Genomic DNA, 25,367 nt, shown 5'->3' on the forward strand with positions numbered 1-25,367 from the left:
CGAGAGAACCTCTGGAGTATGAGAGCCATCACCCAACATTACATTCTGGATTCAGAACCACTCAAACATCATCCTGGGTCTGCAGCTCTGTTACCAATATTTCATGGTCAACTGCATCTAAAGTAGCACATAGATCTTAAAGCAGAAGGATGGGTATATGTTGTTTGTACCATAGCCAGAAGGGGCCAGGAAATATAAGGACTCTAGATAATGTGAGATCTTCTGTCACAATAACCCTCCCCCCAAAAGAGGAAGTTAGAGGCTGTGTGTGTGTGTGTGTGTGTGTAATGGCAAGATTATTTGCATCATATGACAGCTGCTCAAGCAACAATAGATAGATATAAATTACTTGAGTTTTTCCAGAAAGCTCGTCCACAAAGCAAAACCTGCCAAAGATCAGTGAGGGAAGATGTTACATTTATTCTCACCCCCCATAACAGAGCTGCCACCAGTAAAGCAGCCAATCTGCTCTAAATCCCAACCAATTTTATCTTCAGAATAGACAGACAATTTAGAGAAGTACTTAGCATGCATCTGAGTATAAGGCAACCATGATTCACCAAGTGGTTGAACCATCTACTGATTGGACCTTCATCAATAATCTGCTATATGGGGGAAAAAAGACAAAAACGTTCTTTGCTTCAGATTTAAGCAATTCTTTAGGTCACTCTTGATCAAATTCAGAGCATTATTTCCACACTCTAGCCTCCCTCCTTTATTTTTCTCCTGACTATTAAGGAGCCTAAGTATGCCCCACACATGGAGTGGGGATTTTGGAGCTAATGGATGAGAAGACAGCAAATCAATGTCCCAGCTGACTGTTAACAGCCTATTCCATCTGTCATACAGAGCTCAAAGAGCTCTTAAAAACTACTAGGCCCATTAATTTCCAAGAGTGGACAATGAAATGCCATGTCATTCTTGGAGCAAAGGCACATATGGGCTGTGAAGTAAATTGGTATGAAAGGATCTGTATAAAGGTACAACATTTAATTTTGTTCTTAATAAAAACAACAGGAATTGTGAGCAAATTCTCTCCCCAAGTTGGAGCTACTGTTTTAGAATTGGGTGTCAGAACACACACATGGTGGAACACTGGGTGGGATCTAGAGCCTAATCCCACCATCAATATCTCCCCGGGAGTGATTATTTGCTGGCTGACATATATGCTTGTTTATTTAAGGAGGTTAATGAAAGCCCACTTGTTTTTCTTCCCAGAGACAAATGTCACAATATTCATCATGAGATGGTCATGATTAATTTTTGCTACAGCTGCACTGTTTGTTATCATTCATATTGTATATTGTGCAGAAACTCTTTAGTACCTTGTAGTACAATGGGAGGTTATACTCAACAATGCCTCTTTCATTCATTTACAAATTGAGTATTGTCTAGATAAGTGCTTTTCACAAGACTACTTTCCCATGATCATAAGATTTAAATTACTTCTGCCCGCAACAAAGAACAACAGCCAAAATATTTTTAGTGGGGAGGGGGAAAGCTGTCCTAATATTACTGTGGGAAGAGATGGGGGAAAAAAAGAAAAATTCTAAAAATATTAAGGAATAGATACAATGAAGAACATGGCCAAAACAACAAGTAGTACAGGGACCGTTCATTTGGATTCAATAGAATACATGCACATCCAAACAAAGTGATGGGTAATCTGCTATGCCAGATCTAAAAACACTTAGAAATATTCTGCCCAGATGATTTATTAACTTCCTGATTTCATGCTTTTCTCTGCCGATAGGAATATTTTCCTCCTGTTTTAAACCATGTCATTATAATTCTGATATTTAATTTAAGATGACAAGAAAATATTGTGCTACCATCATAAAATAAATAGAGTGCCTGGCAAAGAAAAACAACATCTGAAACTTTGATGATAATCATCCAGTTCAAAGGTTAATGCCTCTCTGTACAAATCAGTGTAAAATAAAAGCAGAGGATACTTATTGCATAGACAATATCATGGTATTGAATCAAACAGAAGAAAGCTCTCTCTCTCTCTCTCTCTCTCTCTCTCATTCTCTCTTTTTTAAGAAAACAGGATGGAAGACAGTAAAAGTTTCTAAAGAGATCTCTAGCTACAAGTGAAAACAAAACACAACTTGTGTCTCTGTATATGTAAGGATTTATTTACAAGGGTATATATGTATTTACTATGTAAAGAAGCATGTACGTACATAGTTATTATATGCACTTAAGTAAACCTATGTGGAAATAGTATGCAAACTGTCTAGGCCCAATATTGTAGCAAGTAACTGAACAAACTTATTACAAACACTGCTACTACTTGGGCACAGATGGTTGTTCCTCCCCTTCTGGGTCGGAGGGAGGCCACACCGCCACACTGCACTCCCGAGCAGTACCTCTTCTGGAGAGCTGGGACTTCAGAGTCGGGTCAGTTACAGATGACAGTACCATGGAGCCGAAGATGGCATCAGAAGCAGAGTCCACAGTGATCACATAATGTTCTGTAAAAATGTGGACTAATGTCCATGTTGCTGCTCTACAGATCTCTGAGGTAGGGACATTCTTGAAGAAGGCAACAGATGAGGCATGTTTATGGATCTTCTAGAGTGTGTATGGATCGAGTCTGGAGGGGTCACATTGCAAATTTGATAGCACTTTCTGATGCAATTCAAGACCCACTTAGACAGTCTTGGGGTTGATACTGCTGAACCCTTGGATTTTTCTGCAACAGAGAGGAAAAGTCTAGGGGACTTCCTGAAGGCCCTTGTCTTATCAATGTAGAAGGCCAGGTCTTTCCTGACATCTAGGGCATGAAGTATAGCCTCCCTGTTGTCTTGGAGAGGCTTGGGTAGATGATTGGAAGGTGAATCAATTGATTCATGTGAAACGGAGGTTATTTTAGGGATGAATTTTGGATGTGGCCTGAGCATAACCTTGTCTGGAAAGAATACTGTGTAAGGGGGATGAGCTTCTCTCTCTCCTATTCTTCTGGTTGAGGTAGTTGCTATCAAGAAGGCCGTTTTCATTGATAGGTATGTTAGTGAACAGGTGGCCATGGGTTCAAAAGGAGGCCTAGTCAGCCCTTTCAGTACCAGGTTTAAGTCCCACATGGGGGTAGGAAGTCAAGGTTGAGGGAAGAGGCTTATTATACTCTCAAGGAACCATTTAGTGGTTGGGTATGACAGCACCCGAGTATCAGGTTGATGAAAGACTGTTATAGCTGCTAGGTGGACCCTAAGAGAGCTTAGGAACAATCCTGACTTTTTAAGGGTCAAAGCTTAGTCTAGGGTGTGTGGAAGAGTTGCCAACATTGGTGAGATTTGTTGAGATGTACACCAAGTCTGAAACCTGGACCATTTCTGCAGGTAAGTACAATGTGTGGAGGACTTTCTACTGTGTAATAGAACCTCTTGTACGTCCTTTGAGCATAAACTTTCTAGGTTGGAACCAAGCAGGAGCCATGCTTTGAGGTGGAGAATTCCCAAGTTGGGATGTAGGGTACACCCATTGTCCTGTGAGAAGGTGTGTGGAATGGCTGGGAGGGAGATCGGTGGGCACATCACGAGCTGTGTTAAGTGAGGGTACCTGATCTGTCTCAGCCAAGTACAAGCAATCAAGATGATGTGAGCTCCATCACTTTTTATTTTTAGCAGGACCTTCAGCAGTAGAGGAAACAGAGGAAAGGGGTAAAGAAAGTCCTTGCACAGGGGAGAAGAGGAGCATCACCAGAGAATGCTATCCCATCCCTGCCCTGGAGCAGTAACGTAGACATTTCTTGTTCTGGTAACACTGCTCTACAGCCAAAATGCTTCTGAAATAAATGTAGTCAAATTTACTAATTCTGGGTCACTGAGAATAAAAATGATGCTTAAAATTGTTGATTGGCTCTAGTTTTCAAGATATGCTATTGGGTTAGTATATACCACCCTTGACTTGGGAATGGTGGAGGATAAGTGAGTTATAAAGGGAAGGGATCTCAATTTAAACCAGAAATGACTAAAATACATCTTTGACTGGATCTATGAATAAATCTATGACTGGGTTTGGACAGTACTTGCTTTTTAGGCAAAACAATGAATGATGCAATCTGAAGCTGGTATTGCGTCATACATGATATGAATTGCATCATGTTATTCCTAGAAGTCATGGATGATACAATCATAACGAAGCTTACATCACTCTGCTGAACAAATTGCCCTATATCAGCTCTAGAAATCATACAGTGTCGTGCTCTTATTTGTCAGTGTTTGATTTTGCAAAGGGACACAGTTCTGTTTAGCCAAAGTGAGCAGAGATGCCTCGTACTTGTGTGAACAGTGCAGATAACTTCTGCTATGTTTGTGGTGAAGTTACTTTTGCATCACAAAAGCACAGTATAACCACTATGGTTAAGAAAGCCTATCACCTTTATTTTGGCTGCAAAATTGGAGATCAGGACAAGAGGTGGGCCCCACACATATGCTGCAACACTTGTGCAACAAATCTTCGCCAGTGGTTGAACAGAAAAAGGAAATCTATGCCTTTTGCAGTGCCAATGATTTGGAGAGAGCCAACAGATCATACCAGCAATTGTTACTTCTGCATGGTGCCTCCAGTTGGGAAAGGTGTGTCAAAAAAGAAAAAGTGGACTCTGCATTATCCAAACATTCCATCAGCTATACGCCCAGTACCCCACGGAGAAAGGCTGCTGGTTCCTGATGCACCAGAATCATTCTCACTTGAGTCAGACGAGGAAGAGGAAGAGGATGAAACTTCTGGTCCTGAACCATCAATGTCACAGGACCCACATTTTCTCCCATCCTCCTCCTCTGAACCACACCTCATAACACAAGGTGAACTGAATGACCTTGTCAGGGATTTGGAACTACCCAAGAGTAAGGCAGAGCTGTTGGGCTCCAGACTACAGCAGTGGAATCTCCTGGCAGGTGATGTTAGGGTTTCCATATTCCGTGACCGTCAAAAGGATCTTGTCCCATTCTTCTTCATGGAAGGTGATCTTGTAGCCTGCAACAACATTGATGGTGTGATGGCAGCCCTCAACATCGTTCATGATCCAGATGAGTGGAGACTGTTCATTGATTCATCGAAGACAAGTCTTAAAGCTGTTTTACTGCCTAATGGCAATGTTTTGCCATCAATTCCAGTTAGTCATGCAGTCCAGATGAAGGAAACCTATGACAACATGAAACAACTTTTGAGGTGCATAAACGATGACCAACATCAGTGGCAGCTTTGTGGTGATTTGAAGGTTGTTGCTCTCTTGCTTGGTCTGCAGACTGGATACACAAAGTACTGCTGTTTTCTCTGCGAATGGGATAGTCGTGCAAGAGATTCCCACTACATCAAGAAAGATTGTCCAGTCTGACAGTCATTGGAGCCTGGGAGGAAAAGTGTTCAGCATCCACCACTTGTTGAATCAAGGAAGATTTTGTTACCACCCTTACACATCAAGCTGGGTCTGATGAAGAACTTTGTCAAGGCCATTGACAAAACACAAGCAGCTTTCAAGTACCTCTGTGGAAAATTTCCAAGGTTAAGTGAAGCTAAGATAAAGGAAGGTGTCTTTGTTGGTCCTCAGATTCGTGAACTTCTTTGAGATGATGCATTTGACCATGCACTGCGTGGCAAGGAAAAAACGGCATGGAAAGCCTTCCAGTTAGTGGCAATAAATTTTCTTGGAAACAACAAGGCAGACAACTACAGGTTGGTGGTGGAAAACCTCCTCAAGGCATACAAAAGCCTTGGTTGCAACATGTCACTAAATATACATTTTTTGCACTCCCATCTAGATTTTTTTCCACCGAACTGCGGAGCAGTGAGCGACGAGCACGGCGAGCAATTTCACCAGGACATTGCAACAATGGAGAAATGCTATCAGGGCAAATGGAGCCCATCAATGCTTGCAGACTATTGCTGGATAGTGACAAGAGATGCTCCATTTAATGAATTCAAGAGACAAGCCAAGAAGCGCCGAGTAGACACTGAATAGGACTAAACTATGTACAGAATAGTTTTTTGCCTTTTGTTTCATAATAAATTTGATTTATATAACCCTTTTGCTGATTTTTAAAGTGTTACATAAACAGGACAGGTGAAATATTATCATGTAAAGCAACCATAAACACATGAAAAGACCTAGGTTTATAATTTATGATTAAAACTCTATCTACACAATATACATAGACATAAAATGTAAAAACTTAAATATCTTAGAAACAGTAGCCAATCAGTTGTTTTAATTGTCATATTTGAATTCAGCACATCAAAATACATAATAAATAGCACATTTTATCTCTGAAGCAGACGACTTCTCAAAAATTATAGACCAGTGTAAGTGGCAAACAGGTCTGTAGACGGTGTTCCCTACCATATGAATAAGTTATTGCATCATGAGGCAGTTTAAATACTTGCCCCATAATATGAGTGATGCGTCGGTGGTAAGGAGCGACGATGGTGATGTGTGCGAGAAAGGGATCCCTTTGCACACATTGACCCAGTCCTTTCATCAGTTTAAGGAGTTTTTGATCCTGGTGGGCAGTGACAGGGGTTTGTCCAGTCTGTCCCTGTTCAGTCTGTAAACTGAACTGAACCATAGTTGGAGGCATTGCATGTTGGTCTGGCATGTGGTATAATCGCTGTGTTTGTTGCCAAATGTCCCAAAAGTTGGAGGCAGAGTCTGGCTGGTATCTGTGGACTGCACTGAATGGTGTCTATGAGTGAAACCCGGGAAAGGAATCTGTGTTGAGGTAGGAGGGCTTTGGCCTGTAGGGACGTTTGGTTGGCCCTTATGAATTCCAGGCATTGCGCTGGAATGAGGGTTGACTTCTGGGTATTGATCTGTAAAGCCAGATCTGTGAACAAGTGTATTGTAGTGTTGACAGCTTGTTCAGCCTCCTAGAGAGATCGGGCTCGGAGGAGAGTCATTCAGGTATGGGTAAATCATTATCCCTTGCGAATGTACATGAGCAGCTACTACTGACAGAACTTTGGAAAATAGTCCTGGGGCTCATGAAAGCCTGAAGGGGATGACTCTGTGAACCTGAGAAGTTGCCTGTGAGCTGGTAGGATTGAGATGTGAAAGTATGCATCCTGAAGGTCAAGGGCCAAAAACCAATCTCCCTGTTCCAATGTTGGAATAATCGCTGATAAGGTGACCATCTTGAACTTCTGATCCTTGACAAACATGTTGAGAGCTTTGAGGTCCAGTATGGGGTTTCAACCTCCCTTTCTTTGGGTATTAGGAAGTAAGGAGAATAGACCTCTGGCTTTGTAGATGTTGAGATACTGGTTCTATGGCCCCTAGCTGGTGGAGGTGAGCTATCTCCTACCATAGTAAACTCTCATGAGAAGGGCCCCTGAAGAAGGATGGAGAAGGGTGTTGTGGAGGGGGTATGGAGGTGAAATGGATGGAATATCTGGATTGGACAATCTCTAAGACCCATCAGTATGTGTTCCCAGGCACTGTGGAATGCAGCCAATCGGTATACAACCATGGTCGGTTGTGTCAGTCATGGGAAGCGGTCTTGCAGTGCCTCCACCTTCCCGTCAAAAGTGGTTCTTAAATGCAGGGGGTTGGGATGAGGTCTTTCTTCCTTTTCGGTTCATAATGGTGCTGAAGTTGGTATTGAGCTGAGTATAGCCTATGCTGGGATTGGGGACTAAAACGTCTCTTTTGCCCGAGTGTATAGATTCCCAGCAACCTGAGGGTAGCACTGGAATCCTTTAGGGTATGAAGGGAGGCATCAGTCTTTTCAGCAAAGAGCTTCACACCCTCAGAAAGAAGATGCTCCAGTGTGGACTGCATCTCTGTTGGGAATCCCAACAAGTGGAGCCATGATGCCTGTCACATCACCACCACCATGGAGATGGACCTGGTTGGCAGTGTTGAGGGCCAATTGTAGCAATATTTTTGCTACTAATTGCCCTTCCTGTATGATGGCCTTAAACGACTCCCAATATGCCTCAGACAATTTGTCAATAAAAATCAATGAGTTTGTTGTAATTTGTATTTGTCATATTTGGCCATGAGTGCCTGACAGTTGACAATACAGAACTGTAAAGTGGCTGAGGAATAAGCCTTTCTGCCAAAGAGATCAAGGCACTTCCAATTCCTATCGTAGGGTGTAGCCCTGGACCGGTGATGTCGACTGTGGCAATTGACAGCATCCACCATGATGGAATTGGGTGGCAGGAAGGAAAAAAGAAACTCCAATTCCTTTGTGGAGACACAATATTTTTTGTTCGCCCATTTACAAGTTGCACAACCAATGCCAGGATTTGCCACACTGTTTTGGCTGGTTCTAAAATGGCCTAATTACTTGGAAGGGCAATCCTTGAGGATGAAGAAGAGTAGAGGATATCAAGGAGCTGACAGAGAAGGTCAAGAATATTCACTAACAGTATGTGGAGGATGTCCGCCACCTTCTTTGCCAGCTTCTGGAAAAGGCGGAAGTCATCTGCCGGGGATGGGGGGGAAGGCATGACGGCTTCAGAGGAGGAGGATATGGTCTTTGGTGTTATATCCTCCTCCATACCAGATTTCTCCATCTCCTGAGGTGGTTCTAAGGCCCTAGGGGCTGTCACCAAGGGAGTATGCCTAGAGGGCTCTCAGGCAAGGCTTGAAGCCTGCAAGGCAGGCTGTCGGTGTGCCGCCCAAGGGTTCTAATACTGCCATTGTGGCATAGGGCCTGATGGGGGTGCCCATGGGTGGCTGTACCAAGATGGTGGTGGAACCATCTGTGGGTATGTTCTCGGACCCTGCTCGTAGTGGCTCTCATATGGAGCTTGGGAGGAGTACTGTGAGACCACCTCCTCTGGTTCACTGTCCAAACACTCACTAGAGAGCAGAGGGGCATGGCTGGCTGGGGGGATATCCCCTGTGCCCAGTAAAGGCTTGGAGCCACTATGTCAGTACTGGGGTAGGGTGGGGGCTGGGGTGCATCCCATACACCAAGGTCTCTGGTCTGGTGGAATTCCGCTGGTACTGAACATCCCAGTGTTGGTGGTGGTGCTGAGGGAGACAGAGACCTTGCCTGTACTGGTCTCTCCGGTGCTGGGTGAGCTGCCGCTGGCTGTCCCAAGGTGGATTCATATACTGGGAGCATCTTCTTTTGCTTGCTCGTCTCTTGGTATTGAAGAGTCAGAGCCCATGCCCATAGGGTCTGTGGGTCTGTCAGTGGTAGCTGTAGCCAATGGTGGTCATGCATCGGTACCAGACTGTGGTCTGCATGCCAGCAGTGTGGAGGATACTGAGCGAGATGGTGATCACTTGCGGTTGTCTCTAGGCTCCCTTAGGGGACTTCCTACCATCTTCTTAGAGGCCTTGTAGGAGGAGTCCCCAGTCTGTTTCTTCTATCCATTTCCCTTAGAAGTCGAAGGTTGTGAGGAAAACTATCATCTGCTGGGAGACTGAGGTCAGAGACCTGTCTTCATGAAAATAATCTGGCGAAACTCTCTGTCCTTCTGCGATCTTGGCCGGAGCTGCTAGCAGAGGGTGCACTTTGTTGTATGTGGCCCTCTCCCAGGCAGTGGATGCACTTAAAGTGCTTATCCATGACTGGGATCGACCTGTTGCAAGTGCAGCATTTCTTGAGCCCAAGGAACTGGACATACCCTGCTAAGGGGAAGGGTTCCCGGTGGGAAAAAATGTGGGAGAAAAATAATATTTTTTAAGGGTAGAAAGAACAAAAGAACAACAACTAGACTACAACTAGGGAAAAACTACCTAACTGTGAAAAGCAAACAAAAGTGCAGTAGCATTAACGGACTGCTAATGGCTCCGTCTCTAGCCAGGGATGGTTGAGAAGGAACTGAGAATTAGCCCGTGCGTGCGCTGACTAGCCTCGTGGCGCAGCATGAGGAAAGACAGGACATGTGTGGGCCCAACAGACACTGCTACTGAAGTTATCCAATCAGCAGTGCCGGGATGCAGACGCACATACAGTGGAGCACCCATAGGGACACTACTCAAAGAAGAACCAGAAGTTACATGAATAGTTACAGAGTAGTTACATGGCATAAATACAATGAATTGTAAATCTTAGCTAGAATCTCTCTCTCTAAAATTCTTGAATTATTTAACTGTTCAACACTCTTGTTAAGACGAGTTGATAGAAATTCTCTGGTGATATATTCAAAAAGATGCTTGAAAGGGTGGTGTGGAAAAATCTGTGATAAAGATCCTAGGGCCCAATCCTGTGTTTTGCTGAGGATCCTTATCATATGTTGAAGTTAAGAGAGCACTGGGTACTCAACATTCATAGAGTTTAAGGTCAGAAGGGACTATTTGATCATCTAGTCTAACCTCCCGTATAGCACAGTCCATTAAATTTACAGTTACCCATGCACTGAGACCAATAATTTGCATTTGGCTAAAGCCTATCTTCCATAAAGGCATTTGGTCTTGATTTGTTTGTGCACAAATGTGACCATACATTCAAAGAACAAAACACTCTTTCAGCATTTGAAAAGTCCTAAACAAATAGGACTGGGGGGGGGGGGGGGAGGGAGAGAAGGTTCAGTGTTAGTGTTTAAGTTATTCAATGCAGGGTGTACATTCCCATCTTAAATCCAGACTTGGGTGTGATTTGTCAAGACATCAGTAATATTGACAGGCCAGTGTCATAACTGCAGCCTCAGTACAATGATGAAGCTGGTACTTAGAACAGAAATGAACTCTGACTGAATAACGCTATGGGCACCCATGCTTATTAAAAATGTACAGGCTATGTCAGACTCTCAAATGCAAGGAAATTCACCATTGAGGATTAAAGACACAATGCAGAACAACAGAAAAACAGTTGATTGAGGCTATGGGTCGATAATACCTTATTCAAAAGGTGCTAAATGTTGTGGCATATAAACAAGTCTGGGGGTTTTCTAAGGCAAAATAATTGTACTTTGGTAGGCCCAAAATAATTGGTGAATGTGCATGTAAATAGAACTCAGCTGTTTTGGTGGCAAAAAATAAATAATGCAATATCCTGCACCAGCCCAAAGTAAGCACCTCAACCATTTGAGCAGCCCGGCAAGGCACTTGGGGCATGGGTTTGGGTGGCGCGGCGTGGCGCTAGGGAGGCGGGGGGTTCAGCGGCCCGGCAAGGTGCTCGGGGGAGGGGTGGGGTTGAGCGGCACGGCGCTCGAGGGGGCGGGAGTTTGGCTGGCGCGGCACTCCGGGGGTTTGGGCGGCCCGGCGCTGGGGGGGGGGGTTGGGCAGCGCAGCGTGGTGCTGGGGGGCGGGGAGTTTGAGCGGCGTGGTGAGGCGCTCGTGGGGGGGGGGTTAGGCGGTGCTCAGGGGGGCGGGGGTTTGGGCGGCATGGCGCTCCGGGGGGGGGGGGCGGGGGTTTGGCCGGCCCAACACGGCGCGGTGCTCCAGGGGGGCGGGGGTTTGGCCGGTGTGGCGTGGTGCTCAGGTGGATTTGGGCGGCCCGGCCAGGCGCTCGGGGGGGTTTGGGCAGCCCGGCCCAGCACTGGGGGGGGTGGGGTTGTTGGGCGGCCCAGCCCGGCGCGGTGCTGGGGGTAGGGAGGGGTTTGGGCGGCGTGGCGCGGCGGCTGGGGGGGGGGGTGTTACGACGGGGCGGCACTTCTTTTTTGCCTGGGGCGGCGAAAAAGTTAGAGCCGGCCCTGATTGCAGCATGAGCTTCGTGGGTGAATATCCACTTTGTCAGATGCACATCGAAAACTCATGCTCCAATACGTCTGTTAGTCGATAAGGCGCCACAGGACTCCTTGCTGCTTTTACAAACTTGAAAAAGAAAGCACAGAAAGACAGGAATATGATGCAAATGAAACAAATGCTAATATAAAAAGAAAGACGGAAGCAGAGGAATGTATCTCAGGCCTGGCCCAACATGAGTAATTAACACATGGAGAGAGATCTCATTTTTTGGAAGACAGAATTAGGGAAAGAAATGATCAGGCTGAAAACAGAATGTTTGTGCTAAATAAGATAAGTAAATAGGTCACTAGGCTACGAAGACAGAATGTCTTAGGGAGAATACCAGGGAACTATTTGCTATGAACTAGATAACAAAGGACAAAATAAATTAAGAACGTAGAGATGAGATAAAGAGAAAGTTGAAGCATGAATAGTGCACGCGGCATACGGATTCATTCCTGCAAACTAACCAGCCAATCCAAAAATGTGTGATGTAATGTATAGTAAATGCAATGACGTGTAATGTGTATGAAGGGAGCAGGTGTCTGTGTAACTTTGGAGCTGTAATTTACCCTAAATCCATCCCCCCGTGTTTGAGTCTGATCAATTCAGCGTAACACTGATGTATGCCAAATAAAGATACCTGAGTGATGAAGGCTGGAGTCAAACTGAGTTCCTGGGAAGCCAAGTGGAAAGAGGTCTTGGAGGGAATCCCAACACTAAAGCAAATAGGGTCCTAAACAGACAAATGCTTAACAGTATTCACTGTAAACTAAAATACCCAGCTAGACTAAAACCTTCCACAATAATATGTAACATAACCAATCTGTGCCATATCATAATGTGTCTGACCTCCTGTACGTGACAGGCCGCAACCACCCCCTAACGCCAACACTAAACTCAAAAACCAAAATTACACCAAAGTATTACAGCCCTCAGGAGACTAAACTACAGTGGATGCTGCTTAACAGCAATCCCAATAATAGCTTAATACACTTAATAGCAACATCTTGCTGCAAAATGATCCCATCCTATTGACTTTAATGTGAATGGGATTCAGATATTGGCAACAGGCATGACGCTTAGTAACAATTTTTTATTGGAAGAAAGGCCCCGGCTGCAAGAAGCTTTGCAGGGCTGCAGCCAGAGAAGGAAGCTCAAGTATGTGCCTTCCCTGACTGCAGCCTGAGAAACTTGCCTATGGCTGGTGCTCGGCATGTCCCAATTCCTCCTTCCCTGGATGTAGCCCCACAAACCTGCCTGCATCCCAGGACCTGCCCAACAGTGGAACCCCTGCCAGAGTCCCAGTACTGTGGGCTGTGAAGAGAGGTTGGGAAGGGAGACTGAGCAGGGCAGCAGAGGGGAGGGGTCTGCAGCCCAGATACTGGGGCTTTCCATAGGGAACAGGGGCATTGGGGGCCCACAGAGCTGCACAATATCTCTACTTGCATTCTCCGGGCTGCATCCTACCCTGGCACTGGTGGCGCGGATTGAGCACAACTGGGGTGAAAGTAAGTTAAAAGACTTACCGGTATGCCGGAGTCCTGAGCAGGGGCGTGGCCTCAACTGGAAGAGGCGTGGCCTCAACCGGAAGGCTCTGGCTCAGGGGCAATTTAAAGGGCCCGGGGCTCTGGCCGCTGCTACCGCAGTGGAGCTCCAGGCATAATTCACCGACGGAGCCCTGTCGCTGCTACCTTGGGGCTCTGGCAGCCGGGCTCGGGTGGCGATTTAAAGGGCCCAGTGCTCCGGCAGTGGGGAGCCCCGGGCCCTTTAAAGCGCTGCCCGAGCCCCGCTGCCGGAGTCCCACCGTAGCGGTGGCAGGGCTCCAGCGGTGATTTAAAGAGCCGGGGCTCCCCGCAGCGGCAGGAGCCCCAGGCCCTTTCCCTTTGGGGAAATGGGATACCAGGAGGAAGCACGAGCAGGAGAGCGCAAGAGGGGAGGACTCCTGCCTCAAACTGCGTCCATGATGATGATGACGAGTTCTGCTCAATAATGATCCAAAGCAGTGCAGCCCGATGCATGATCATTTTCATTATCTGAGTCAGATGCCACCAGCAGAAGGCTGATTTTCTTTTTTCGTGGTTCTGTCATTTCTGCATCGCAGTGTTGCTCTTTTAAGACTTCTGAAAGCATGTTCCACACCTCGTCCCTCTCAGATTTTGGAAGGCACTTCAGATTCTTAAACCTCAGGTCGAGTACTGTAGCTATCTTTAGAAATCTCACATTGGTACCTTCTTTGCATTTTGTCAAATCTGCAGCGAAAGTGTTCTTAAAATGAACAACATGTGCTGGGTCATCATCCGAGACTGGTATAACATGAAATATATGGCAGAATGCGTGTAAAACAGAAAAGGAGACATACAATGCTCACCGAAGGAATTCAGTCATAAATTATTTAACACATTTTTTTTTAACAAGTGTCCTCAGCATGGAAGCATGTCCTCTGGAATGGTGGCCAAAGCATGAAAGGGCATACGAATGTTTAGCATATCTTGCATGTAAATACCTTGCAATGCTGGCTACAAAAGTGCCACGCGAACACCTGTTCTCACTTTCAGGTGACATTGTAAATAAGAAACGGGCAGCATTATCTCTTGTAAATGTAAACAAACTTGTTTCTCTTAGCGATTGGCTAAACAAGAAGTAGGACTAAGTGGACATGTCAGCTCTAAAGATTTACATTGTTTTGTTTTTGAGTGCAGTTACGTAACAAAAAAAAATCTACATTTGTAAGTTGCACTTTCATGATAAAGAGATTGCACTACAGTACTTGTATGAGGTGAACTGAAAAATGCTATTTCTTTTATCGTTTTTACAGTGCAAATATTTGTAATTAGAATAATATAAAGTGAGCACTTTATATTTTGTATTCTGTGTTGTAAGTGAAATCAATATATTTGAAAATGTAGAAAACATGCAAAAATATTTAATAAATTTCAATTGGCATACTATTGTTTAACAGTGTGATTAAAACTGCGATAAATCGCAATTAATTTTTTTAATTGAAATTAATTTTTTTGAGTTGTGAGAGTTAACCGCGATTAATCGATAGCCCTCATTTTAATTACATATCACATAGAATTTTTCCACAGTACCCCTGCCTCATTCAGTCTGCAGGATGGATCTGCTCTGGAAATGAATCAGAATTATCTAGTGAATGAAGATGTCTGTAGGAATCCTGCCTCATTGTCCCAGACATGACAAAAATGCTTTTGCTAGGACCTAACTTTATTGAGTAACACAACTGGGAACTACCAGTGATAACTCATCCAGTGGAAATCATCATTCCTATGGTAATCTGTTCAACCAGATAGAGGGCTGCCATCAGCCTCCCAACCCCGTTAACCTAGAATCCCACTGCTCACACCTCATACAAAGGTTACGGGGGTTGGGAACAGGGTGTTGTCTCCTCACTCTACCAGATATTGGATGCCCCATCCTCATTCCCCACCTTCTTTAGGAGATGTCTTCTCCTAATACACTCCCAGTTCCGGTTTATCAGTGAACTGTAAACCCCATGTTGCACCCATGACACAACAGAATATAGTATCTATTACAGACATAGGTCATAGTCCAACCCCTCTCCTCCATTGGAGTTGAGAGAATTCTTCAGCATCCCCAAAGTACGCCGAAATGTTTGGGGTGCTAGTTGCTTTGCACAAAAGCAAAAGTAGTTAAGAACCAAGGTTTTAGAGGCCTAGCTCGAATGGGCTCCTTGTGGACGACCCACAACAATTTTTAAATTGCACCCACCTCATACTCTGACTTGAAAGACTGGCAATTACCAATATTGACCCCTTCCTGGTTACTACTTCAAAATCATCTCTCTTTTATCCTGACTTGGCACTGCCACTAATGGGAAAAAAACTCCCAGAAGGTTATGTCTTTTACTAACCCTTCCCAGATGTAATCAGCACCATTTGCCCTGGCACAAACTCCAGACCTGAAGCCCCACAATGCATCCAAATTAGACTACAGGTCCAACTCTGGCATTCAATCCCCTTTGCACTAATTTAGGAACTGCCCAACAATCAATAAATACTCCATATCTTGATTTACCCTTATAGTTCAATCTTCTTGGCTCTCCTAGTCCAGTGGTTGTCAAACTGCAGGTCATGACCCAGCACTGGGTTGTGGAACGTAAGGTACTGGATCATGGCGGCTCTGGTCAGCACTGCCAACCGGGCTGTTAAAAGTCCCATCGGTGGTGTGGCTAAGGCAGACTAGTCCCTACATGTTCTAGCACTGCACTGCGCCCCGGAAGCAGCCAACAGCAGGTCTGGCTCCTAGGCAGGGGTGCAACATGGCTCCATGTGCTGCCCAGACCCCAAGCACCAACTCCGCACTCCCGTTGGTCGGTTTCTGGCCAATGGCAGTTGGGGAGGGGTGCCTGCGGGCAAGAGCCATGCAGAGCCGCTTGCACACCTCTGCCTAGGAGCCAGACCTGCTGCTGGCCGCTTCTGAGGCGCAGCACAGTCTGCAGTATCAGGACAGGCAGGAAGCCTGCCTTAGCACCCCTGCTGTGCTGCTGACTGGGAGCTGCCCAAGGTAAACCAATGCCCCAATCGCCTGCCCCAGCCCTGAGCCCCCCCCAACTCAAAGCCACTTACTGCACCCCAAACCCTTCATCCCCAGCCCACCCCAGAGCCTGCACTTCCAGCCCAGAGCCCTGACCCCTTTCTATACCCCAACCCCCTGCCCCAGCCCTGAGCCCCCACAAACCCAGAAACCCCTCCTGCACCCCAACCCCCCATCCCTGGCCCCGCCCCACAGCCCTCACCCCAACCCTCTGCCCCAGCCCTGAGTCCTTCCCCACACCCCAAATCCCTCACCCCCAGCTCCATTGGGTCATGGGCATCAACAATTTTTTTCAACTAGGTCGCCAGAAAACTAAGTTTGAAAATCACTGCCCTAGCCTACCTAGGCAACTCCTTAAAACCTGTCAGTTTATTAGCAGTGAACAGACACACCCGATTCTGTATCTAACTCAGTCTGTAGACAGGCCAGCCTAGATGGGGGTGGGGCCAATATTGTTTTTCTTTAGCTGGCAGTACTCCTAACCTACCAGCCAACCTAAAATGAGGCCAACAGGTTTGTATCCTCTCTTAAATCTACCTTTAGTGCAAATAAAAATGTATCCAGTGTCCCACCATCTGTAGATCACCAACCTGATCTGCATGCGACTACCCACTAACACTGTACTGAACCTCTAAAGACTGAGCATGATCATGAGCACCCATGGGCAAGGCATGTCAAAATAGCGACCCTTGTAATAAAAACAAGCAGTATGAGGGCATAGCCAGAAAGCTGCTTAATCTGAACTTTGACCCTAATCTGCTAGGTTTCACCACCATTACAGCATGGCAAAGGACAAATAAGAGAGACATCATTATTCTAGGTCTTTCCCATCATCCACTAACTTCCTCATATGAAGGTAGTGGCTCCATAAGTTTTGGGCACCCGCATCAAAAGAGTGGTCCATAGATCTGCTATCCTGAAAGGTCCTACAGCTTTTTTTAAAATAAATCCTACTTCTTACTATGCCACGTAAACCCTCTAAGGACTCCGAAGTTTGGAATCATTCTATGAAATCTATCCTGTTATGTATCTTCAGTCCTGCTCAACAGCCCTTCCTGCCCTATACTCTCCCTTGTCATGGTGATCCCACAGGAACTCCCCAGAGCACCTGAGATTGCTCCAATGAGGGTGACGCTATTCTCCCACTATTAGTCCCGTGCCTAGATGAGGAGCACCGGACTGAACTCTGAACTCTGTCCCTTTCTAATGCAGTGTCACCCCTGGGCAGGGGAGTGTAGCAAATGTGTGCTCCACGGGTACCAATTTTCTTTTTTAATCTCAGATTTTGTATTTGCATAAAATCCATGTCATTTCCCCCAGTGAATGACCAGCATAGTTGTAGGTCTTCAGCTTCCTGCCGTGGAACCTATAAGTCACTGTCAATACAAATGACAAAAGCGAATGAACCAAAGTTATCCATTCTAATCATATTTCAATATCAGGCTGGGCCCACTTCATTTCCATGCATACTACAGCCAAAGTTTCTTGGCATGGGCCCATTCCATAGCCCTAAAAGCACTGTGGGCCTGACAGACTAATTTACTATACTTTGACAAGGCTATGCCATCCCCATCACTATCTCCCCCACCTTCCATCATGAGTTCCTCATAGAAATAATCCCATTATGGCACGTATTGCCCTTTACATATTTTCTCTATTGACTTTGAGAAGGTGCACCATGATTAAGCCTGCCTTACTGGGACAGTTACCTGTGGAGGCACTCACCACACCATGTGCAGTCCCCCATGCAGAATGTCTCAATGCCATTGGCCCCTCTTGCCATATTTTTGTCTCTGAACTGGATCAAAGCTGTTTGATCTATAACATTCTGCCTGCTGGAAGGACCCACGCCCTGTTGTCTACTGCCATTTTGATCCTGCACCCAGGCAGGGGCCAATGCCCAAATTCCACCACAGGGAGGTTGCCTTGCCTACCTCTAATGTCTTGGAACTAGGACCCAGGACTATCCCATCCAAGATTGGAGGTCCAGATGCTGGCAGAATGTGAAGCTTACACTTCAGCTTCTGAAGAAAACCCTTCCAATACACAATCCACATACAGAGGAGTCCTTGCCCAAGCGAAAGTTTATGGGCACCATAGCTTCACACCACTTCCCAAATTATCTGAGAAGGACTTCGTGGCCCTCCCATAGATCAGTGATTTCAACCTCTGGAAGAGTCCCTGCCTTTGCCCACTTCTCCTTCCTACCAATTCTCTGCTCTGTGGGGGGCTAAAGCAGGGTATCCAAACACCCTGCGCCGCCCCCCCCCACCCTCCGGGCCCACTCACACATCCCTTACCAAAGGGAACCCTCCACTGAGGGTGAACTCCTGCACTCAATGCCATCCTCCACTACTTCTTTCCAGGGCAAGCAGGTTTCATTTAACCCCTGCAAGGGAAAAGCTCTTGGTCCTGTTGTGTCTAAGGAGCCTAGTCCCTGGGCTGCTGCTGCTGTCATTAGGCTGCCCAATGCTGCATGTACTCTTCACTGGTGCTATGGCTGCCTCTGCTTTGACTCTGGAGTTATTTCCAGATAGTTCTTGCTGATACCCTACTGGTAACCCTGTGGCTCTTAGGAACCCCCAACCCTAGAGGGAGGAAACCACTGCTCTGTGTAACCAGAAGCAAAGTTAGACATTTTTAGATCAACAGGTCCAGATAGCTTGCCTCCAAGAGTTTTAAAAGACCTGGTTGAGGAGCTTGCTGACCTGTTAATACTGAAGAGGACAGGTCACTGAGACAGAGCAAATTGGATCACTTCGTACACTGGGTGCAAGCAAATAATGTGTGTTTTAATATAGCAAAATGTAAAGGTATACATCTAGGAACAACAAATGTAGGCCATAGTTACAGGATTGGAGGACTCTATCCTGGAAGCAGTGACTCTGAAAAAGATTTGGGGGTCACGGTGGATAATCAGCTGAACATGAGCTCCCAGTTTGGAGCTGTGGCCAAAAAAGCTAATGCTACGCTGAGATGCATAAACAGGGGAATATCAAGTATGAGTAGAGAGGTTATTTTACCTCTATATTAGGCACAGGTGCAACTGCTGCTGGATTACTGTATCCAGTTCCGGTGCCCACAATTTAAGAAGGATGATGACAAATTGGAGATGGTTCAGAAAAGAACCAAAAGAATGACTAAAGGATAGAAAACATGCCTTAGGCTACGTCTTCACTATGGGGGGGGGGTCGATTTAAGATATGCAAATTCAGCTACGCGAATAGCGTAGCTGAATTCGACGTATCCGAGCCGACTTACCCCACTGTGAGGACAGCGGCAAATCGACCTCCGTGGCTCCCCCATCGACGGTGCTTACTCCTACCCGTGCTGGTGGAGTACAAGAGTCAATTCGGGGATCGATTGTCGCGTCCCAACGAGACGCGATAATTCGATCCCCGAGAGATCGATTTCTACCCGCCGATTCAGGCGGGTAGTGAAGACGTAGCCTAAGGCTAAGTTATTGATTCAAGGAGCTCCATCTATTTAGCTTAAGAAGAGAAGGTTAAAGGGCTCTTCAGTCTAGCAGACAAAGGTATAGCACAATTCAATGTCTGGAAGTTGAAGCTAAACAAATTCAGACTGGAAATGAGGTGCACATTTTTAACTGTGAGGGTAATTAACCATTGGAACAATTTACCAAGGGTCGCAGTGGATTCTCCATCATGGGCAATTTTTAAATCAAGATTGGATGTTTTTTTCTAAAGATACACTCTTAGTGATTATTTTGGGGGACCTTCTATGGCCTGTGTTATACAGGTCAGAATAGATGGTCACAATGGTCCCTGCTGGCATTGGAAGCTATAAATCTATGCTGAAATGGAAACCATGGGACAATATCAGACAGCACTGTGAAGAGGGCAGAATGTATGCATAGACAGGTGGACAGACAACTTCAAAAGCTTAGAGACTAACAAATTTATTAGAGCATAAGCTTTCGTTGGCTACAGCCCACTTCTTCGGATGCATATAGAGTGGAACATATATTGAGGAGATATATATACACACACGTTAGACATTTTTAAATCAACAGGTCCAGATGTGTGTATATATGTGTGTGTATATATATATCTCCTCAATATATGTTCCACTCTATATGCATCCGAAGAAGTGGGCTGTAGCCCACGAAAGCTTATGCTCTAATACATTTGTTAGTCTCTAAGGTGCCACAAGTACTCCTGTTCTTTTTGCGGATACAGACTAACACGGCTACTACTCTGAAACTTCAAAAGCTGAAGTTCAAGTGCCGGTATTTCCTACATAAAATCACAATCATCCTTCCCTTTGGTGCCAATATTCTATAGCCTGATGTACATGTATATGCATGTGTACAATGCTGATTTGCCTGAGATCTGGGTATACTCAAGTACAAGTGTTTCCACTTGCCTGATGTATACAGTATCTGTGGAGAGGTTGAGGTAAGGTATGCTATTGACTGCTAATTATACATTTTCTTTCTTTTGCTATTTATGTCAGATCCTTGTTTGATTAATTAACAGTTTCTCTGAGTTTCTCCCTCCTTTTTTATTTTAAAATTATTTATAATATATGCTACTTTAGATGCTTTGGGTTACTCCTGCAAAGATTTGTGTACTTTTAAAACCCAGAAGTAACTGCTCACCTTTCAGTACAAGTATGTGTACTGTTTGAAGGATAATGCCATTGTTCCATCTTTTACTGTAGTACTGCTTCTGAAAGATGGCACTGAGAACTATCATTACAAACACTTGCTCTTCCTTGCCGTATGATAGTTTTTCGAGTCTTTGATCATTTACAAGGGAGGCATCATAGTCTGGTGCACAGACCACTAGTCAGGGAGTCCAGAGACCTGAATTATATTGTCAGCTCTATTCTCGACTCACTTTCAATAAGTCACTTGGGATAAAATTTCTAAGTGTCCACCAAACTTGGTTATCTCCTTTTTGGATGCCTAGTTCAAAACAGGTGGGGAACTGCAGCTGATAAGTATACCTGAAAATCAGGCCTTCGGTGTCTTCTCATGCAGAACAACCTACGGGGCCTTCAGTTTTGTTTTTCCCCCTCTTCTGTAAATTAGGGATAAATAAACTTAATCACTTTTGGGTAGCACTGCAATCCACGAATGAAAACTGTTATGCAACGCTAAGTAGTAGTAATAGGAATGATGGACCATATTATTGTAACTAATATTTGGGAGGGTTCCTGTAACTAGACATGGATATAAGGTAATAAAGAATTGATTTAAACTATTTTTTTAACTTTTGTGTTATATGTCTCAAAACCTTACATAATTGGAAGTGCGGTATTAAATGCTGCCCTGACGGAATGGTTGAACTAATTACACTTTTAAATACTGAATGAAGAGTTAAATGACAAAATGAAAATTCAAATGAAATATCCACAGTACAAGTTAATCTAATGGCAGTGGGTGACAAGTTAATTTAGATAGCAGGGTCATTCATATAACAGTGGGAGTCATATTAGTTAATCACCTGCTATACTTGAGGGAAGAAAGTGGGGAGAATCATATGACAGAAGGCAAAAAATAGAAGAGATCATGGAGGGAAGGGAGAATTAAAATGAAGGGAAACATGCTGGGGGACTTGGGAAAGGAAAGTACCAATTGGAGAGGGAGGCCTAGGAGGTAGAACAGCATGGAAGGGAATACAGTGAGAAGAAGGAATGGTCAAAATTAGGGGGGAAAAGAATCAGAGTGAAGATCTCTAAGAGAGAAAGGAACGTAACCTTGGAGGAGAGAAAGTCGCAGAAAAAAGAAAGAGGATAGATTCATAGATTATAAGGCCAGAAGGGACAATTGTGATCATCTAGTCTGACCTCCTGTATAACACAGGTCATAGGACTTCCCTGAATAATTCCTCTTTGAACTAGGGCATATCTTTTAAAAAAACATCCAATCTTGATTTAAGAATAGACAATTTTTGATAAGTTGTTCCAATGGTTAATTACTACACTCACTGTTAAAAATGTGTACCTTATTTCAAGTCTGAATTTGTCTAGCTTCAACATCCAGCCATTGGATTTCATTAAACCTTTGTCTGCTAGATTGAAGAGGCTATTTTAGAATGTTTGTTCCCCATGTAAGTGCTTACAAACTGTGATGCCTTAACCACCTTCTCTGATAAGCTAAATAGATTGAGTTCCTGGACTCTATCACTATAAGGCATGTTTTCTAATCCTTTAGTCATTCTCATGACTCTTCTCAGTCTCCAATTTATCAACATCCTTCTTGAATTGTGGACACCAGAACAAAAACAGTAATCCAATAGCAGTTGCACCAGTGTCAAATGCAGAGATGGTAATAGAGCCTCCCAACTCCTAGTTGATATTCCCATGTTTATACATCCAAAGATTTCATTAGTCCTGTTGGCCACACCATTAAGCCCAAAACTCATGTTTAGCTGATTATTCAGCAAAATCTGAACATCTTTTTCAGGGTCACTGCTTCCACCCCCATCCTTCCAACCACCACTCATATGTAGGAGCAAACAATACAGGCCTGTAAGTGTGGCCCGTATTGTTTGCTCCTACATACATATCTTTACATTTGACTATATTAAAATGCTTAGTTTTTGTGCCCAGAAATATAGAAGAAAGGTGCAAAAGGAGGAAAGAGAATAAAAATATTTGGAAGTAAAATACACATTTTTGATATAAGTATCTTTTTCAGGAGCTTAGCCATAGAAAACAAAATCAGTAACAGAAACTGATTGTGTAAAGGGCAGCAGTACTTCACATATTTGCATTTCAAAAACAAAAAAATCTGGAATAGATATATGTTGACTTTTTTCAGATTCTTTTTCTAGCGTCTGTCAAACACACACACTCCAGCCCTATTACTGTGTGCGTCCAAAGCTTTAAATACAATAACGCAGACATCACCTGTTCTCAAGCATGCTTCACTTGTTATGGAGAAAAAAGGTGCCAAAATGCCAGAGAAACAGAACACACATTTGATGAATAAGCTCAGGCTTTCAATGAGCCTTCTGGGATACATATTTAGACAAACAAAGGCTAGATGGTGTATAATGCTTAATAGGGCATGTTTAAGTGATATTTAGTATGATCAACACCACTTGTGCTATGTTTTTTCAAATGCATTATGGAAAAATCTTAAACTTGACAGGGTAAGACAGAGTTAGAAATAGATCATGTTATGCTGATATAAAAGTGCATACAACAGTACAATTATAACAAGATTATTCATTCTTTTCTTAAAGTTCCAACTACACAGACAGACACACAGATGTTCAAGTTAATAAACAGTGATTACCTCAAGGCAGCAGTTTTTCCATTTTTGTGAGTACATGTAACCTGCCGGGTCTGATATCCAATCTGTATGTCCCAATATTTGTTCTCTTGTCTGTTCTGTCTATTTCGATTCCTCTTTTTCTTAATAAGCTCCCGAGCTTCAGGATCCCGTACTCCTTTTTCTCTGTCCTTCTCCTTTTCTTTGTTCTTCCCTCGTTTCCTTGCTTGTCTTATATGTCTTGAGTGGGGCATTGAGCACGTACTCCAGGATCCCACATTCAGGCTGTGCAAGCTTTCTTCAGTAGTACATGGGGTAGAGTGACAGATCTGAAATTCAGTCAGGTTAGGGCAAGCAGAGCCACCAAACTGAGGTGGAGCAACAATGTGACGAGTCCGATGCTGAAGCCCATTGCCACAAGTCTTGGAACATTCTGACCAGGGGGAGAACTCTGCCACAATACAGTCCTGGCGGCAAGGGATGAGGCATGCCTGTTCCAGGCGTGGCTTTGGTTCAAAGTACTCGCATATGACATCCTCAGCAGAAACCCCATTTGATTTTTGGACACAAGTTACGTCTCTCATCTGGATTCCTTCTTCTCCTTTGATGCATTCCACTGGTTTTTCAAGATTCCTTGAAATAACTGGCTGGCACTGATTCCAGTTGCCCAACTGCCAATCATACAGTTCTTTGTGCCAGTCACAAACCCTGAAACAGTTCTGTTGGTTCTCAGGCCTCTCTATCTGTTTACAATTTGTGGGCAGCGTTGTCCATCCTTCCACATGAGCACACCATACTGCCCGTGTTTGGATACCACCTGGACCACATTCATCTCCCATACATCTTCCCCATGGACCTAGGAAACAAGATGAAAGCCACTGTCATATTTTACATTTAATTACTCCTTAATTATTAACCTCAAGATACAGCGAGAAAGCACAAGAATCAAGAGTGTATTCTTTCCCAATAGTCCTACAAAGTAGGATCTTCGTATGATCTGTGGGAAAGAAAAGTTATTGATTTTCACCTATTACAGAGTACAATCTCAGAGAGCCTATATAACAGAACAAGTGAGGGACTAGCCATCTGTTTTCTGGTCTTTTTTGTGATTATAAATGGATTTTACTACATAGTTTTCTTTTTTTGTTGAGTAATTAAAATATTTATGCTCCTGGAGTTCATCAGGGATTGATCACATCAGAATTAAGACATTATACAATTCATTTGTCAAGATTTGTTTTGCCAGGAAAATGGGAGAAAGGCTTCCCCACGATATGTGTAAATAATCTCAACTCCACCTATAGGCAAACTCTTCTGGAGATCAGATTTTGGTTTTCTGTCTAGCTTTTCCAATGCAACCCAACTTCATAGTCACATGCTACATAGACGTAGTTCTCATTTTTCTAAATTGTGTCAAATAAAGAGAATAATATAAAAAAAAAATCTGAAAAACAGTGGTCATTGCAGGTGATGTGAGACCTATTTTGCCAACTTTTAAATCCTCCCCATACTACTAAAAAATAAAGGAAGCAGACTAAGTAAGCCAGTGTTTCTCAAACTGGGGCCGCCGCTTGTGTAGGGAAAGCCCCTGGAGGTCCGGGCCGGTTTGTTTACCTGCCCCGTCCACAGGTCCGGCCAATCGCGGCTCCCACTGGCTGCGGTTCGCTGCTGCAGGCCAATGGGAGCTGCTGGAAGAGGTGGCCAGTATGTCCCTCGGTCTGTGCCGCTTCCAGCAGCCCCCATTGGCCTGGAGCGGTGAACCGCGGCCAGTGGCAGCCACGATCGGCCGGACCTGCGGACGGGGCAGGTAAACAAACCGGCCCGGACCTCCAGGGGCTTTCCCTACACAAGCGGCAGCTCCAGTTTGAGAAACGCTGAAGTAAGCCTTTGTTCTGAGTAACTCATGAA

At 44.6% G+C, this 25,367-nt stretch overlaps 1 protein-coding gene across 1 annotated transcript in view; it reads right to left on the reverse strand.

The window, feature by feature from the left end:
- THSD7A (thrombospondin type 1 domain containing 7A) overlaps positions 1-25,367 on the reverse strand; it is a 539,203-nt gene that overhangs the window by 186,826 nt on the left and 327,010 nt on the right. The window contains exon 4 of the mRNA XM_042856716.2: positions 23,484-24,315. Within this exon, the coding sequence (XP_042712650.2) occupies positions 23,484-24,315 (832 nt within the window). The remainder of the gene's footprint in view (positions 1-23,483; positions 24,316-25,367) is intronic.

Source organism: Chrysemys picta, chromosome 2, assembly GCF_011386835.1.
Source record: "Chrysemys picta bellii isolate R12L10 chromosome 2, ASM1138683v2, whole genome shotgun sequence".
Taxonomy (NCBI): Eukaryota; Metazoa; Chordata; order Testudines; family Emydidae; genus Chrysemys; species Chrysemys picta.